At 43.8% G+C, this 14,224-nt stretch overlaps 2 protein-coding genes across 4 annotated transcripts in view; one reads left to right on the top strand and one right to left on the bottom strand.

Annotated features, from left to right (window-relative positions):
• Positions 1-6,681, top strand: part of LOC140252144 (rho GTPase-activating protein 20-like) — a 33,440-nt gene extending 26,759 nt beyond the window's left edge. For both annotated transcript variants that reach the window (XM_072336498.1, XM_072336497.1), the window contains 4 exons: positions 738-847; positions 1,771-1,960; positions 2,591-2,705; positions 3,178-6,681. In XM_072336498.1, the coding sequence (XP_072192599.1) occupies positions 738-847; positions 1,771-1,960; positions 2,591-2,705; positions 3,178-4,907 (2,145 nt within the window). In that variant the 3' untranslated portion in view covers positions 4,908-6,681. The remainder of the gene's footprint in view (positions 1-737; positions 848-1,770; positions 1,961-2,590; positions 2,706-3,177) is intronic.
• Positions 6,682-10,450: 3,769 nt separating this feature from the next.
• Positions 10,451-13,942, bottom strand: LOC140251706 (adrenodoxin-like). 2 transcript variants are annotated; one of them, XM_072335765.1, is made up of 4 exons: positions 13,694-13,942; positions 12,020-12,144; positions 11,366-11,495; positions 10,451-11,122 (listed from the first exon to the last, which is right to left on the bottom strand). In XM_072335765.1, the coding sequence occupies exons 1-4, from the start codon at positions 13,870-13,872 to the stop codon at positions 11,002-11,004; spliced, it is 555 nt and encodes a 184-aa protein (XP_072191866.1). In that variant the 5' UTR covers positions 13,873-13,942; the 3' UTR covers positions 10,451-11,001. The 2 variants fall into 2 exon arrangements, with proteins under 2 accessions (XP_072191866.1, XP_072191867.1); XM_072335766.1 differs by having other exon boundaries at positions 12,020-12,108.
• Positions 13,943-14,224: the final 282 nt, after the last annotated feature.

Genomic DNA, 14,224 nt, shown 5'->3' with positions numbered 1-14,224 from the left:
GTCCTATGTCAGAGGACAAGTGCCATTTGACTGCAGCTTCTCTGCACTGCCCACAGAGAGGCCATACTCAAAGGAGGCAGTTAGACTCTAACCTTCACCCTCTAATCAGATGGCAAGTAAAAAGGGGAACTGTTAACAAGTCTGAGTAGAGACATTGTGTTGGGTGGAGGATGAAGACTTGGGTATGACTGAAGTTTTAATAGGCAAAAGCCTAGCATTTGTGTAGTCAAACCTCTTGACAGGTTTAAGCTGATCTGTTAAAACTGGTCAGAACCAATTGGGAGCTGAAGTGTGGAAAAACTTGTTTTTGCTGCCCTAATATAAAAGGCTGTCAGACATATTAAAATGCAAGGCATATGCAAGTTCTTGCACAGTCCTCTCAGAAAACAGCAGTCCTTATTGATTAGAAATATTTCAAACAGAACTATGGACAGCCTTGAATAGCAGTACTTGATCTCATATAATAGAGATAAACCCTGTCCTGGTGAGGGGACAAACACAAAGGCTGGCGGTTCATCGTTTTGTGCCATCAACTGTATACACAGTTCAGTAATGCTGCAAATGAGGAGCCCTGAGGACAGCCTGGTGGAAATGAAGAGAGAAGGAGAAATGTTTTTGTGTCACATTTCATTTTATCTCCTGCTTAATACGAATTAACACTGACTATATAAATCATGAAACCAAAACAAGGAAATTAAAACTGACCAGACTGCTCTGCATATATATATTTAATTCAGGATTTTCTCCGAAATATACCTGACAGTGTTCTATCCTCAGACATGCATGGACTGTGGATGGAAGCTGTGGATACAGAAAATCGGGCACATAAGATTGAAGCTATCAAAAGGTAAGGCCTTTAAACACTTATTTTGGTGGGGAATTGGGAGCATGGGGCTGTAACTGTAGACTCATCTTCTTAGAGACTCCTGTTGCTGCTCCAGGTCACAGTGGAGCTATTGCTGTTTGCCAGTGTCACAGAGCAAAGTATTTTTCTTTCAGTGGTCTTTTGGTAACGTTTCTATTCCACAAAAAAAAAGTCTGTAGAAATTTGGTTTTTGATAATCATTTCAAATTATGAGAACAATCAAATAGATAAATTGCAATAATTCAGCCACTAGAAATACCCCAGATTCCTTAGTGGAATTAAATCTATTATCTTATATATATCTTATATCTTAGTGGAATTAAACTATTGTCACTTTTTTTCTGTGTGCACAAAATAAAGCTGGTCATCATACTGGCAGTTTGAAGAAATAGCACTTCCAATATGATTTACTGCCTTCAAAGGCTGCCCTGAGCAAGAATAGTCTATCAGCAGCAAGGGGAACATTCAGTACTCCCATTCTCTTCTAGTTAATGGTTCAGCTCAGTTTTTGAACCTTGCCATTTGACCTAGGTCTCCTTGCACTGTCACTCTAGCAGAGACTCAGGTGGTGGCGTTGTCTCATGTACTGATGACATGGATTTCTTTGCATCTTCTTTGGATGGTCTTTGTTTTGTTAAGACATTGTGGACTTCTATCCACAAGTTCTGGGTATGAGTTCCTTGGCTGCTGAAAGCTCTGTGAGCAGAGTGGTTGAGCAATATGGGTGTGAAACTGTGACTCACACATGTTGTAAAGGACAGTATCTTACTTCATCATCAGATAATATCTCAAACTTGTTACAAAAGCTTAGGGGGCAGGCAAAAGCTTTGGGAAGTAGCCTCCAGTATTTGAAGAATGGATTTTTATGAACAGTGCTGCTTTTTCTGTTACCACTCCTGGAACAGCTTGGTCAACCAGCTCCCAAAGGCCAACCATATCTTACTCAGACACCTCTTTGGAGTTCTTCATCACATTGAGCAGAATTCAGTCATGAATCAGATGAATGCGTTTAACCTGGCTCTTTGCATAGCGCCCAATATGCTGTGGCTACCTAGTCCTACAGGGCCTGAGGAGGAGAGCAAGTCTACAAAGAAGGTAATCTTTCATAGGTTTGGTCTCATAATAGTTTACTATACTTTTACTATTTTTTTATGCTCACTGTATTTTGAAGACTAAAAGGGGGCAGTATCAGTGACACTGCCAGCTAAGTGGTATCTGGGCTTCACCCTTTCCCCTGTGCGGTTATGCTCAAGTTGGTGGAGCATTTCAGACACTCTGATTACGTAGGGTAGAAAGAGAAGCTGTGATTGTTTTACCAGCAGAAATTCCCTTCAGGACAAACATGCTGAAGAAAGGTGGGGCAGCTGGAGTTGGATAGTACTGTTTCATCTGTATCTAAAGCTGTCCTGCAGTGTCAAAGTATGCAATAAATGTGGTGGAGAGGAGGAGTCCTTGCAGTCTGTGAGGTGTTATTGATAGCAAGGAAAATCATAGAACGTGCCATGCCTGGCTCACTTCTCCAGTTCACAAAGTTCATATCCTAGCCCCAAGTGTAGTTAATATAGAAGTATTACTACATTCTAAACAACTTTTTGAACAAAAGATTCTATAGGAAATTGTATGTTTTTGAAATAAAAAGGAACTTTGGATGAATTACTTGAATTGCATTATTCATCTTGTTTAGATAATCAGTAGACTGACTTTGTAAATCCTTGTCTTTGCCAGGTAGCCATGTTGGTACAGTTTCTGATTGAAAACTCAGCAGAGATTTTTGGAGGTGACATTGCTTCCTTGTTTCAAAGACCAGACAAAAATTCCACAAACTCAGAGGGATCTCTGGGTAAGTTGATGGCATTTGTTAAAATCTTAATAGTAGAACTCTTAATGCAAAGCAGTTTGTTCTTCCTCACCTCTTCCAAAGAAAAGTGTTGTAAAAACAGCTGGTTTTGATTTTTCCCTTTCACTCTCAGGCATGGCTAAGAAATTAGAGGAAAGCAGAGGGCTGAATTTTCACAGCCTAAATGTGTCCTTGATCAGGTGTACTTTTTCTGTGGCAGATGTTCAATCTATTTCAGTCATTTCGGACTGAAGTACTATCACGAGAATTTATTGTAGCCTTAGCAATGGTGTGTCCCAACAATGTTTTCTTCCAGATTAATTATGTAGGGCTAAACAAAATGGTTGAAGGGGAACAGATTCACTTTTCTGTTAATTATACCATGAGTTGGTAATGTTTCTTGTGTCTTGGCTGTAAGGTACCATATGGAGTTAGGAGGTATGGACAATTAATTAATTAGTGTTCTCTGCTCTAGGCATGGCTCAGAATGATGACTCCTCTGATGGGCTGGAATTCTCTGCTTATGACCTGGAAAGACCAAAGCATTCCCTGATACCTAAAACAGATGATATTTTTGAATCACCCAGCACCTTGTTACTCGATGAGGAGCAAGAAGACTGGGACTTGTTCAGTGAGATCACAGCCTGCTACCAAAGCAAAACCCAGAAGAATGCCAGTGCGGACAGCTATGACCTCCTAGAAGAGGAGGGTTCCTTCAGCTCCATTGGCTCAATGCGTTCACTCAGCCCAGCCAGGGACCGGTGCTCGTCAGAGCCCAGTGTCTGCCTTAGCTCCCAGCTTCCTGCTCAGAGCCATGAGCCAGTGGCTCGCCAGTCTAGCTGTGATGCCACCATCATGCGCAGTCACACAGACTACATCCACAGGCTCAAGCAACTGCAAGTAGAGAGCCAAAAGTTGATTGATGAAGGCCTTAGCACTGGGGCTGATAAAGCCAGGCAGAATTTGTGGCAGTCACCTCAGGCCAGCTCTAGGCTGAAGAAGATCAGCTTTCACAAATCCAGCCTGTCCAACAGGTCCAGCTTCTCTAGCTTGTCCTCCACCACTACATCCCCATCTGCATCCTCACTTAGCTCCCTAGACAGTGCTTTCTCGTACTGCTCGGAGTCATCAGCTGTCAATCCCACAGATGTGTCCTCTCTGTCATTTATATTTGGCACATCTGCCAGGCTTCATTCTGTGTCTCCCAAGATTGCCAAGGAGTCCCCAAAAGAGTGGCACAAGTCCTTCACCTCTCCTGTGCCTTTACAGCCATGTGACCTAGGCAGTTTCCATGACTATAAACCCAAGGCAGTAGAGAGCAGACATTGTTCTGGGGAGAGGAAAAGTTTTCCTTCTGTCAGCAGAGCTGCAGCAGGAAGCCCACTAACCAACACTGTCTTGGAGAAAGAGGAGATACAGCTGGGAATTGCTGGGGTGCCTGATCTGAAGCTCCAAAGCTTGGATTGCCCCAGTGAGCTAGAACGAAATCCTGAGCCTTCACCTGATGGCCCAGCCAGCAAGAAATTCCTGCAGATCAACCAGCAGCAACACAGGGAGAAGGTTGTGAAGCACATTGAAATCAGAAGTGTTGATGCCTGCTCTCCAAGCCAGGAGAGCCTGAAGCGCACCAAGATAACTTTTTACACGGCCCCAAATAAAGAATATTCCTGGGGATCTCCAGTGGAAGAGGAGAGGTCCTTGGCAAACACCAGCAGCAGTGACTCACCCAGTAGCTACAAAGAGCAAGGCACATCTAAGGGCTTACAGACTGTGAGAGTTCATATTCCCCAGACAGTGTTTTATGGGCAGAATACCCCCCTTGTTCTGCAGTCTGCCTCCAGGCAGCTCCACTATGAACCAACAATCCTGTCCTCACAAGCAGGGCACAAAGAAAGTATCCCAAGTGCCTCCATTCCTAAGGAGCTGGAGAGCAAGCCAGTGGAGGTGACACAGGTGCCAATCCAGAGCAAGGGTTTCAACACATTCAGCCACACCATCCGTATCATCCTCCCTGCTTCCATTCGAAGCACCATCAGGGAATATTTCAAACACAATGAAACCAAGACCTGCCCCTTGGCTGAGGCAGAAGCAGTGGAGAATGAACTTCTTCGGAGCAGGACAGAGTGGCTCAGGAGCCAGCCACTGGCAGAAATGGCTGCTGAGGAACATGATGCAATGGCTTTTGCAGAGGAGACATTTGTCTAGGGAGATGGCTGTGGAAGAACTGAATGTGTGTGTGTGTGTGTGTGTGTGTGTGTGTGTGTGTGTGTGTGTGTGCAGCAGAAAATACTCTGATCAAGGTGTGTAGTGAGCTGCATTGAGCAGTAAGTGTAAAGTGGCACTAATGTGTATGTAATGTTGGGGTTTGCAGTTCATTCTGGTTGCTTTGTGAATGTTGTTCTTTTTGTTACATTCTTTTTCTACTTGAGATACTTCACCAAGGAGATGTCAGGATCTGAATGCCATCAGACTGCCCCTGAATTTTGCTGACCTTGGCAGAGTCTGACTCCATTTCTTTTTGAAGCAGAAAAGGAGAAACTCTATTTTATTCAGTCACTAATATGTACAGATGACTGGAGAACTGGGGCAGTATATGCTCCAGCAGAATTAGTTGAATTTTAAGCTTGCGTGAAATTCTCCACTCTTCCCTGTTCATCACCATTATTCATCTAAAAGGAGATTCTTCATCTCCACCTCAGAAATCACTACTTCTCTCTGCTTATCTTCCTTTTGTTCCCCAGGAGGGTAGAACTCTGTGTTCATTACTACTTGCTTCAACAGAGCTATGAATATTTCACTTCTGTGGCATCCTCTGGGAACAGCTGGGCCTTCCAGTCCTAGTAAGAAGTGACATCTTTTCTGTAACTGAGGGTGACAGTTCAGAACACCCTTTCCAGAGGCAGTGTGGATGGGGATTGTAAGAAAATTCCTAGTTATGCTGAAAGGGGCCCAAGCAGCAGTTGGTTTTAGCATGAAGTCATGGTGTTGTGGAAGTAGTCAGGAAAGCTGTGAAGTGGGTGCTGCAGCAAAAGTCCCATTGGGCCAGGAAGCTGTCAGACAGTCTAATAAGCTGAGATTGTTCAGGTTTTAACAATGCTGCTAAAGCTTTGTCAGAGAAATGCATTCCCACTCATCAAAACACTCAACCCCGGTGTGGTCTAGCAGAGTTAAGTATGGAGAAATGACAGGCAAGCATGTAGCAGAAGGCTGCTTGTATGGCACTACTTAGAGCATGCAGCCAGTAGGATCTTACATCATTGTTGTGATGCCACTCAGGACAATGCTTAGAATAATTTTTGCCATAGTGTGACTTAGAGGATTGTGGTGCTGCTAGCCCAGCTCTAAAATAAGCAGAGCACCACAGTAGTTAGACAGGAGATAAGAAAATGATGGGAAAAGTCTCAAAGATTAAAAGACTCAGGATGCATCATTCTCCCAGAGAGACAGCCCTTCTCCTCAGCTAACAGTGAATGGGTAAAAGATAGAAGAAACACATGAATCTTAGTGATCAAGTGGGAGACCTTCTGAAGTACCTCTTTGCAAGTTGCTGAGTGTATGCTATCACCATACTTGAGGGTTGCTTGACACCCATTGTTATTTAGCCCTTGTACAGAGTGAAAGCTATATCTGTAAATGACCAAGTAAGAATTCTGCAGGTCACTATCTGTGCCTGGGATCTGGTCCAGCACTCTGAATTTACACTCTGTGATTCCCATGGGGATGGAGGGAAGCCCAGTGTCCACAAGGTGTACAGAAAATGTTTTGTCATGTGCAAAGTGTTCAGCTCTCAGGTGCGTTCTCTGTCCTATCTCACTGTGGTGGGCCTTGTATGATGAACGGTGTATATAATTGTAATGCAAACCACCTGCTATCATTTTCCTCACACAGACACTAAAGATGCACAGTATTGCTTAGGTTTTTTCTTTTTCCCCAGAACTATGGTTGTAACTATTTGAATAAAAGAGGCACAAGTTTGTTTGCAATGTAGTGGTTGCCTTTCATTCCCCTTGTTCCTATTTTACCATCCTTTCTGTGCTTGTGTAGTCATGCTTGCAAAAGACCAAAGCATGCCATGAGGCATATGCTTCCCCCTCAAGACCTGCAAGGGTGGTCTGTGCAAACAGAGAACCCTCTGCCATCTCTATTTCTCTGTAGCCATCGTTATTTAAGATTCTCCCTCAGGGAAACGTACCCAAACGGCACTAAACAGAAGGCAGCAGATAACATTACTGCTGCTTTAACAAAGTGTAAAACTATCCCTGCTGCTGCCCCCTACCTGGAGATGTGGAAGCTTCTGTTGCTGCTGTCCAGGTCCGTGTGTGACAGGTAAACTGAATCTGCACAGGCTTTTCAGGAACTGCCGTAGAATGTGTAGGCTCATCACTCTGGTTTATGTCTTTTCAGGAAGGTGAAACAGCACTAAATATTATGAGGGAGTTATCTGGACTTGGAAGGGAGATTAATCTGTGTTCCAAGCAGGCTGACAAATTGTAGACTGGGTCAGTGGCCAGGCTGGTTTTGGTTCAGACAAGGAGGACCTGGTCCAAATGCCAAGAAAGAGCTCTCAAGTTGCATCACCTAAAAGAATTATGAGCAAGTTAAAAAGAGATTTGTTTATAGAAACATAGGGAGGGGCAAAACAAATTCTCCTCCTCTCATCTGAGGCTGCCTAATATGGGCACATTTCTGTGGACAAATCCTCTAACCCAGTCCTTACTGATTTTTATTTATTTATTTATTTTTTAAACAAAGGGAAATTATTAATAAACTAAATTGGACAACATTTATCAAAAAAAAGAAAAAAAAAAAAAAACCCTGATCCCTGTGGGAGCACATGGCTGCCCTGCAGAGGCAGCACTGCAGTAGCACAGTCTGATGATGCCCACACAGTACCCAAGGAAGTATGCATTTCAGCTTTAGAAAAGCTGCACATTAAATAAAACAGCTACTTTGGCAGCAAGAAAACATGTACCTTGGTCAGAAAGTTTTTTTGCCCAAGCTCCTGTTCCTATTGTTCATCACACTGTTTTTTAGCCTTCTCCTCAATGAGCTTCAGTTACATATAGGGGAAACAGTTACCTGTGTGATAAGTACAGTTCATTTCAACATCACCTTTTTGCAGCCATCACTGTTTTCATATCCAACATTTTTAACTTTTTTTTTTTTTTTTTTTTTTTTTTTTTTTTTTTTTTTTTTTTACTGTTTATTCAGATGACATGCAGCAGCTGACATTAGATGTGCTGTGAACGCTGATGAGCCCAGGAACTCACACAAAATGGCATTTCAGCTTTGAGGATGCTCCCCTCATTTTTGCAACTAATCCTACACCTGCTAAGTTAGCAGAAGCTTTCCCCTTACTTCCAGGTCAACAAAACACACATACCCAATTAGTCATAGAATTCCTAGGGACGGAAGATCACAAAAGCCCTGAGAAAAATTTCACAGGACCCTGTTTGCTCAGAACAAATGATAGCAAATACACATTGATTAGACCCAGGAAAGTGATGTTTTCCTTAAATGCACAGCTCTCAGGCCGTGATACAAATAGGTTTCCCTTCCCTTTCTGCACACTTTCAGATTAAAAAACAAAGAGATTTAGTGAAAATTGTCTTGACAACTCTGGGCCTTTCTGGACTCTGGCACTCAGGCAGCCATGTACAACTGTTGCCATTGGGGAAGCAAGGAGCATTCTTGTTCCTGTTTCCACTATAGATCAAGGCCAAGAAAGAGCAGCTCATTTGCCTTGAGGAGACAATGATTTACGCACTTCAGCCTCTTCTCATTTCTGATTGGCACATATAATTTTGTTCTCTTATCCTGTAGGCTGACAGAAACTGTGGTGGAAGTGCCCGGGGGCAGGTACAGTTGTTTATTTCAACCATCTTGATTTCATTTTTGACATATCTGCAGTCAGGAAAGTCATGTCTCCATCTGATACTCTGGCACCTTCAAAGGTCAGAGTTGCCAAAGATTTTGATACCTAAACTTCTAAGCAAATAGCATACCCTCACCCTAGAAACATTTTCTTCAAAGAGTGACTGCACTGGAGGGGAGTGTGTCTGAAAGGGCTGAGTACTGGCTGTCAAAAAGCTACAGCGTCAGTCACCATCCCAACAGTGCATGGCTTCATGCTGGCTGTAAAGAAATGGCATATTTCAGCAACAAGCTGTAGTCCAGCTGCAGGCTCACAAACTGGAATCAGCCAATGAGTACAACTGCAAAGCCCCAAACGCTCTGCTTTTCAAAGGGGCAGTGGCAGAATCAGGAGCAGGAAGACTGCACCTGCTTGCTTCTCTTCTTTCATTAAATCTCATTTGCAGCCTACAGTAAATCACAGACAAGCGTGCAGCACCTGTCATTTTTCCTATTGCGCATCCTTCTCTTAGTTTTCTGGCATTCAATTTTGTATTGATTTTTGCATGATGGGTCAGAGCAGAAATCGAAGTCTGAGGTGGAAAAGTTACAGGGCATCACTGAGCAACGCACTGACCCTCAACCACAGTGAGATGAGCAGAGCTCATGGCAGAATTTCTCCTGCCTGCAGGAGAAGCATGGAGGTAGCACTGGAATTATCAGCCACGGATAGCGGCTCTGAGGTGTCTCAGATACACTCTGACTGGTGACTGGCTTCTAAGAGACCGAGTAAGGAAGAACAGAAATATGATGCAGTCAGTAAAATTCAGGTTCAAGCCCCAACCTCTTCCTTCCCACCTGCCCTGGGTTTCATGAATCGCCGGTGTACAACGAGCTCCACCTGGTGTCTGAGCGATGCCTCGGCCGTTACCATCCCTTGGCTCCTGGCGTTCTTACGCAGTCTGATGGTCAGACATATCGCACAGCGTTGGTATTTAACAATAGAGACTAAAAAGCTGTGGAATGGGCAAAGGCCATGCTCTCCTTTCTCGGAATTGTTTCAGGTGGATCCCGGCTTGCGAATCCAGCACAAACCCAGCACAAGGCTGGAGGATAATTCAAGAAAACTCCAGAAGGAGGCAGAGTCAGGAGACTGACCCAGGCAGAATCATTTAATAAACACCTTTAAAGGATGCTTTCCACACTGCAGCAGGATGCTTAAACTTGGATTTTTCAGTTCTTTAGAATCTAAAGGAGGATTTGTATAGCCAAACATGCCTGTCCTCTCCATTATGTCTAATCAGAGACATGTCTAATCCTGTCTAATCTTCTCTACAATATTCATTTTTCACCTATCTAATACTATAATGTGATGGAAAGCATAGCAATAATAGCAGAGTGGCAATGTATTTTTGGCTGTAGTAAAAGAGGACAAAAGCAGCTGTGGATGCAAAAACAAAGGAAGACAAATTGTTTATACTTTGAAGGCCTCAGGTAGGCAGGGATCTTCAGCAAGATACCCTCATCTCTACTGCCAACCCTTAAATGAGGGCTGGGAAGGGGTGGATCCTGACTCTCTCTCTTCTATTACTCAGATATACTGCATGCACCTGAGCATCCCTGGGCTGGCCCTGCCTTCCCACCAGGTGCTCCATTGACTCAGCATTTCTGCTACATTTGGCTACACGTCATGGATTCTCCACAACATTCAGATGGCAAGGTTGGCATATTTTCTCAAACACAAGGGAAGAAAAAAAAAAAAAACAACAAAAAACAGTAGTCACATAAACTGGGACAGTAGGTTACTACATCTAAATTCCCTTTAAACTAGTTCTACTGCAACCAGTCTGATGTTATAAGGAAAGCACATACACAGATCTAAAAGACTGATTATTAGTAATTTATTTTTAGTACACTGTAGGACATTAATGAGAAAATGTGGTATTTGGAGAAATTAGCCTATCATGACACACAACAACTCAGTGACATGCATTCAAATATTCCTGCTAAGCAGGCTAAACTTGTTGGTGTCATCAAGCCAAGTTGTACAGTCTTGCATTTGGAACAGCTCTCTCTTCTCAAGCTTCCCAAATTGGGAAAAATCTGCTCTGCAGTTCAGTAACAGAAAATCACAAAATTCCCAGTAGCTACATAAAATAGTGGAATCCTTACATTTAAAAGGAGATGGTGAGTTACACACAGCACGGATATTTGCTGCCTCCCACCTGGGTAGTTCATCCAGTTGAGCTCATGAGAGCACTGAAGCACTTATTTAAAATTTGTGTTGAAAATCCTAGCATTAAGCTCTGTTTAAATAAGAGATTTACTGAACTAAAATCAGACTTCTATTGTCTACTGTAAACCAGCTGCAGAGTACTGCCATTAACATAAAGCAAGATGTCCCACCACACCTGAAGGAAACAGGTTGGGCAGAAGCTTTTTCCAGCTACTGTTTGCTTTGCTTTCCAACCTCCAGCTGACTCCTAATGTCTGATACTTCCACGGGGACCTGCACTGTCAGACCATCCATAAACTTCTTAATGTGCACCTGGCATCCAAGGCGAGATCTGAGAAGAAAATATTCAGTGAGGTTAATTTATTTCCACAGTAAAGGAAGAAACTCCCAACTCACATTGGAATATTTGGTCCAGGCTGGCTTTTCATAGAAGTAAAAGACCCAACAGAAAACAGCTCTAGAGGCACAATTGCAATAGAGAATAAACCTGTCCCTTTGGAAATGGATGCCAAACAGGTGCTGAGAATCTATCTCAGGGGTTTGAGCATCTATTGCTGCCAGCAGGTATACTTACGTCTCAGTGAGCCCATATGCCAAGTCCAGCATGTCCATCTCTTCATCTGAGATGGCATCCAGCTTTTGAAAAACATCTTTCTCAAAGATGAGGTGACAGGTGGAGCAGGCCAATGTCCCTTCACATGCACCTGGTGGAGAAGTGAGGGAGTGGAGGAAAATCAGAAAAAAACATGAGGGTAAATGGAGACGACCTTTGGAAATAGTGGGAGAAAAGGTTCTTTTCTCTAGGGCGTACCAAAAGAGACGCCAGAAGACGCAATAGGTAAAGATAAACTTCAGCCTGTCTCTGCTCTGGGAGGATCATGGTTATCAAATTCAGACTCCAACCAACTTAACCACTGTGCCAGTGGAGTTTCAGTGGCAGCAGGGTGGGTCAGTGTGGTAAGCCAGCAAGCAGCTGCTGGGAAAGAGAACCTTGTCAGCAAGTAGATGCAAATTGGGACCCCATATTTAAGCAGTTCAAGGAAAGCTGACTGCATAGCTAAGAGCTGATGATCAAGTTAGCAAGAGAGAGATGTATGCATCCTCCCTATGCTCCATGGTCTCATCAGAACTCAGTATTGTGTATGCAGTTGAACTTTTCCCAAGTACCTACTGGTCATAGCACAGACACAGAACTCCTCAGTGTACATACCCATCTGCAATCACCTACCAAATCCATCAATGGCCAAGTTCTGGTTGACTACCACTTCCAGCAGACTCTCCCCTTCTTTGGCTGTGGTTGTGAGTCGCTCTCCATCCCTATTTATAAAATGCACCGTCACTGGATCTGCAGGGCTGTAGGAAAAGTTTGCAAAAATCAGAGGATCCCACATTCTCCTGCACATCCACTGCCAAAGCCTTTTGGCTCAACTGGAGCCATGGCACTAGACAAGATGTGCATACAAGCACTGTTTCTTGAAAGACTGCACTACCCATACTAGAAGATATTCAGATTGTCAGCTCTCAGTGGGAACGCACAAATTAGAGCAGTTCAAATCTGAAGTGACCCAAAGTAGTTCCCATTTTACCAAACTTCTCTCAAAATAGGTGTTCAGCTGTGAGTGAATAAATGCAGAGGCTCTGCACAGCCTCTGCTTGTGCTGATGCGTTCGTAGGCAAGGAAATCTTTAGTATGTTGTGGATCCTGGGATGTTAATCCAAATGCAGTAATAACAAGACAAGTCCATGGGATCTCATGGGAGTAATAAGCAATAAAGGATGTTGTATTTCACACATTGTTTCCCACTCCCTTCCCAAGGAAATTAGTTGTTGACAACTCTTTTTCTGCTCTGTATACCTTCACAAAGTGCTCACTTATTGTGTAAGCTCAATCACAGTGGGCTTTCATGTGATAAGACATGCTCAGCAACCATGCTGAGTAACCTCCTCTGTGCTGATGCAATCCTTATTTAGGAGAAATAGCTGATTGTGTTGACAGCCTGCAGGATTTAATCTAGTCATGTTAAGGACAAGGCCATCAGCATCACTTAGTGCTGACGTGTGGAAACTGCGTCTACAAACAAGAGAGAAACAACATTCACTTCATCTCCTCCAGATCAGGGCAACTTCTGATCAACATTCACAGCACAGTTCAATTCACAAACTCAACCACCACGACAAACGTGTCGCAACCTAAGTAAGCAGTCTCAGCAAAACCCAGCACGACACCACACTCAGAAGCCTGGCAGGGCATAGATGATGTGGTCTTGTACAACTCCTGCCACCTACAGCTACCATCTCAGCAGATGAGCATTTGATCTACATTCCCCATATCTCGGTCAGGACGAACATTCCAGGGAGGCATGGCAGCTTGCAGTGAGGCTTCCTATTGCCTAGAGAGGGTATTTTACTTCCTAGAGTGGCAGACAATATCAGTTCCCTACTCTGCATTTACAGCAGCAGAGACAAGAAATGTGAGAGAATCTTCAACACACAGAGCACCCCAGTGATCATCTCACCATCTGCACAGCAGGAATGCCCAGCTACCTGATCTGCCTACCATCCCCATTCCTCAAAGACCTCATGGTCCCTAATGGGGCCTAAGTAGTGCATGACCTCATGTGTCATGTTGCCACATGATTCATGCTTAGAATCTAGGCCACTAGCTGTGGCCTCCATGGCTCCAGAAGATTCCAGAAACAGGAGAGCAGTACCCCTCACATATCAGCTCCCTGAACCACCTTCATCCCATATCAGCATCTATTTAGCCACATCTACCACTCTCTCATAGTTTATGCTTTGCACCAGCTCCCTTCTGTGGGGGCCAAGGTAGATGTCAGTGCATTTTTTCCTTCTGAAAAGGTACTTCCTAATGCACTGATGAACAGGTCAGGATTTTACTCACCTTGATTCTCCAGGAGCACCCTGAAGCTTGCATGTGGAGCTGAAGCCTCTTCTTGACACCTGCTTTGATTGTATGCAATTCTGCTCTGTCACCTCACAGAAATAAACAAAGTGAGTTTTACTCACTTTCAGTCCACTTAACAAGGGCCGCATGAGCCCCGAGATGCCTTGAGCTATCATGCTACTGAGGTCTCGCTTCGTGTCTCCTGGGACGACTTTTGTTCCAAGCCAAGCTGGAGTTATAAATACGGTTGGGAGGAGGAAAAGGAAAAAAAAAAAAAAGAGAGAGAGAGAGAGAGAAAAGTTAGGACAGCCTTCCCGGGGAGGGAGGGATTGCGTATGAATCTTGCTGTTCTCCAGCCCACTTGTGGTTGCATCAGGGCACTCAGGGTACTGAGCCAAGTATTGTAACAAGAATCATTTCCTCCCAAGGAAGATTCATCTTGTTTTGCCTTTCAGACTTCCCTCATAGGAACTAGTCCTAAATCCAGATTTTAGGAGCAGCACTCAGTGCAGAGTCTAACCACGTAAG

This window comes from Excalfactoria chinensis, chromosome 4 (assembly GCF_039878825.1).
Source record: "Excalfactoria chinensis isolate bCotChi1 chromosome 4, bCotChi1.hap2, whole genome shotgun sequence".
Lineage (NCBI taxonomy): Eukaryota > Metazoa > Chordata > Aves > Galliformes > Phasianidae > Excalfactoria > Excalfactoria chinensis.
The sequence above is the reverse complement of the archived record's forward strand: the minus strand, read 5'-3'. Positions and strand labels throughout refer to the sequence as shown.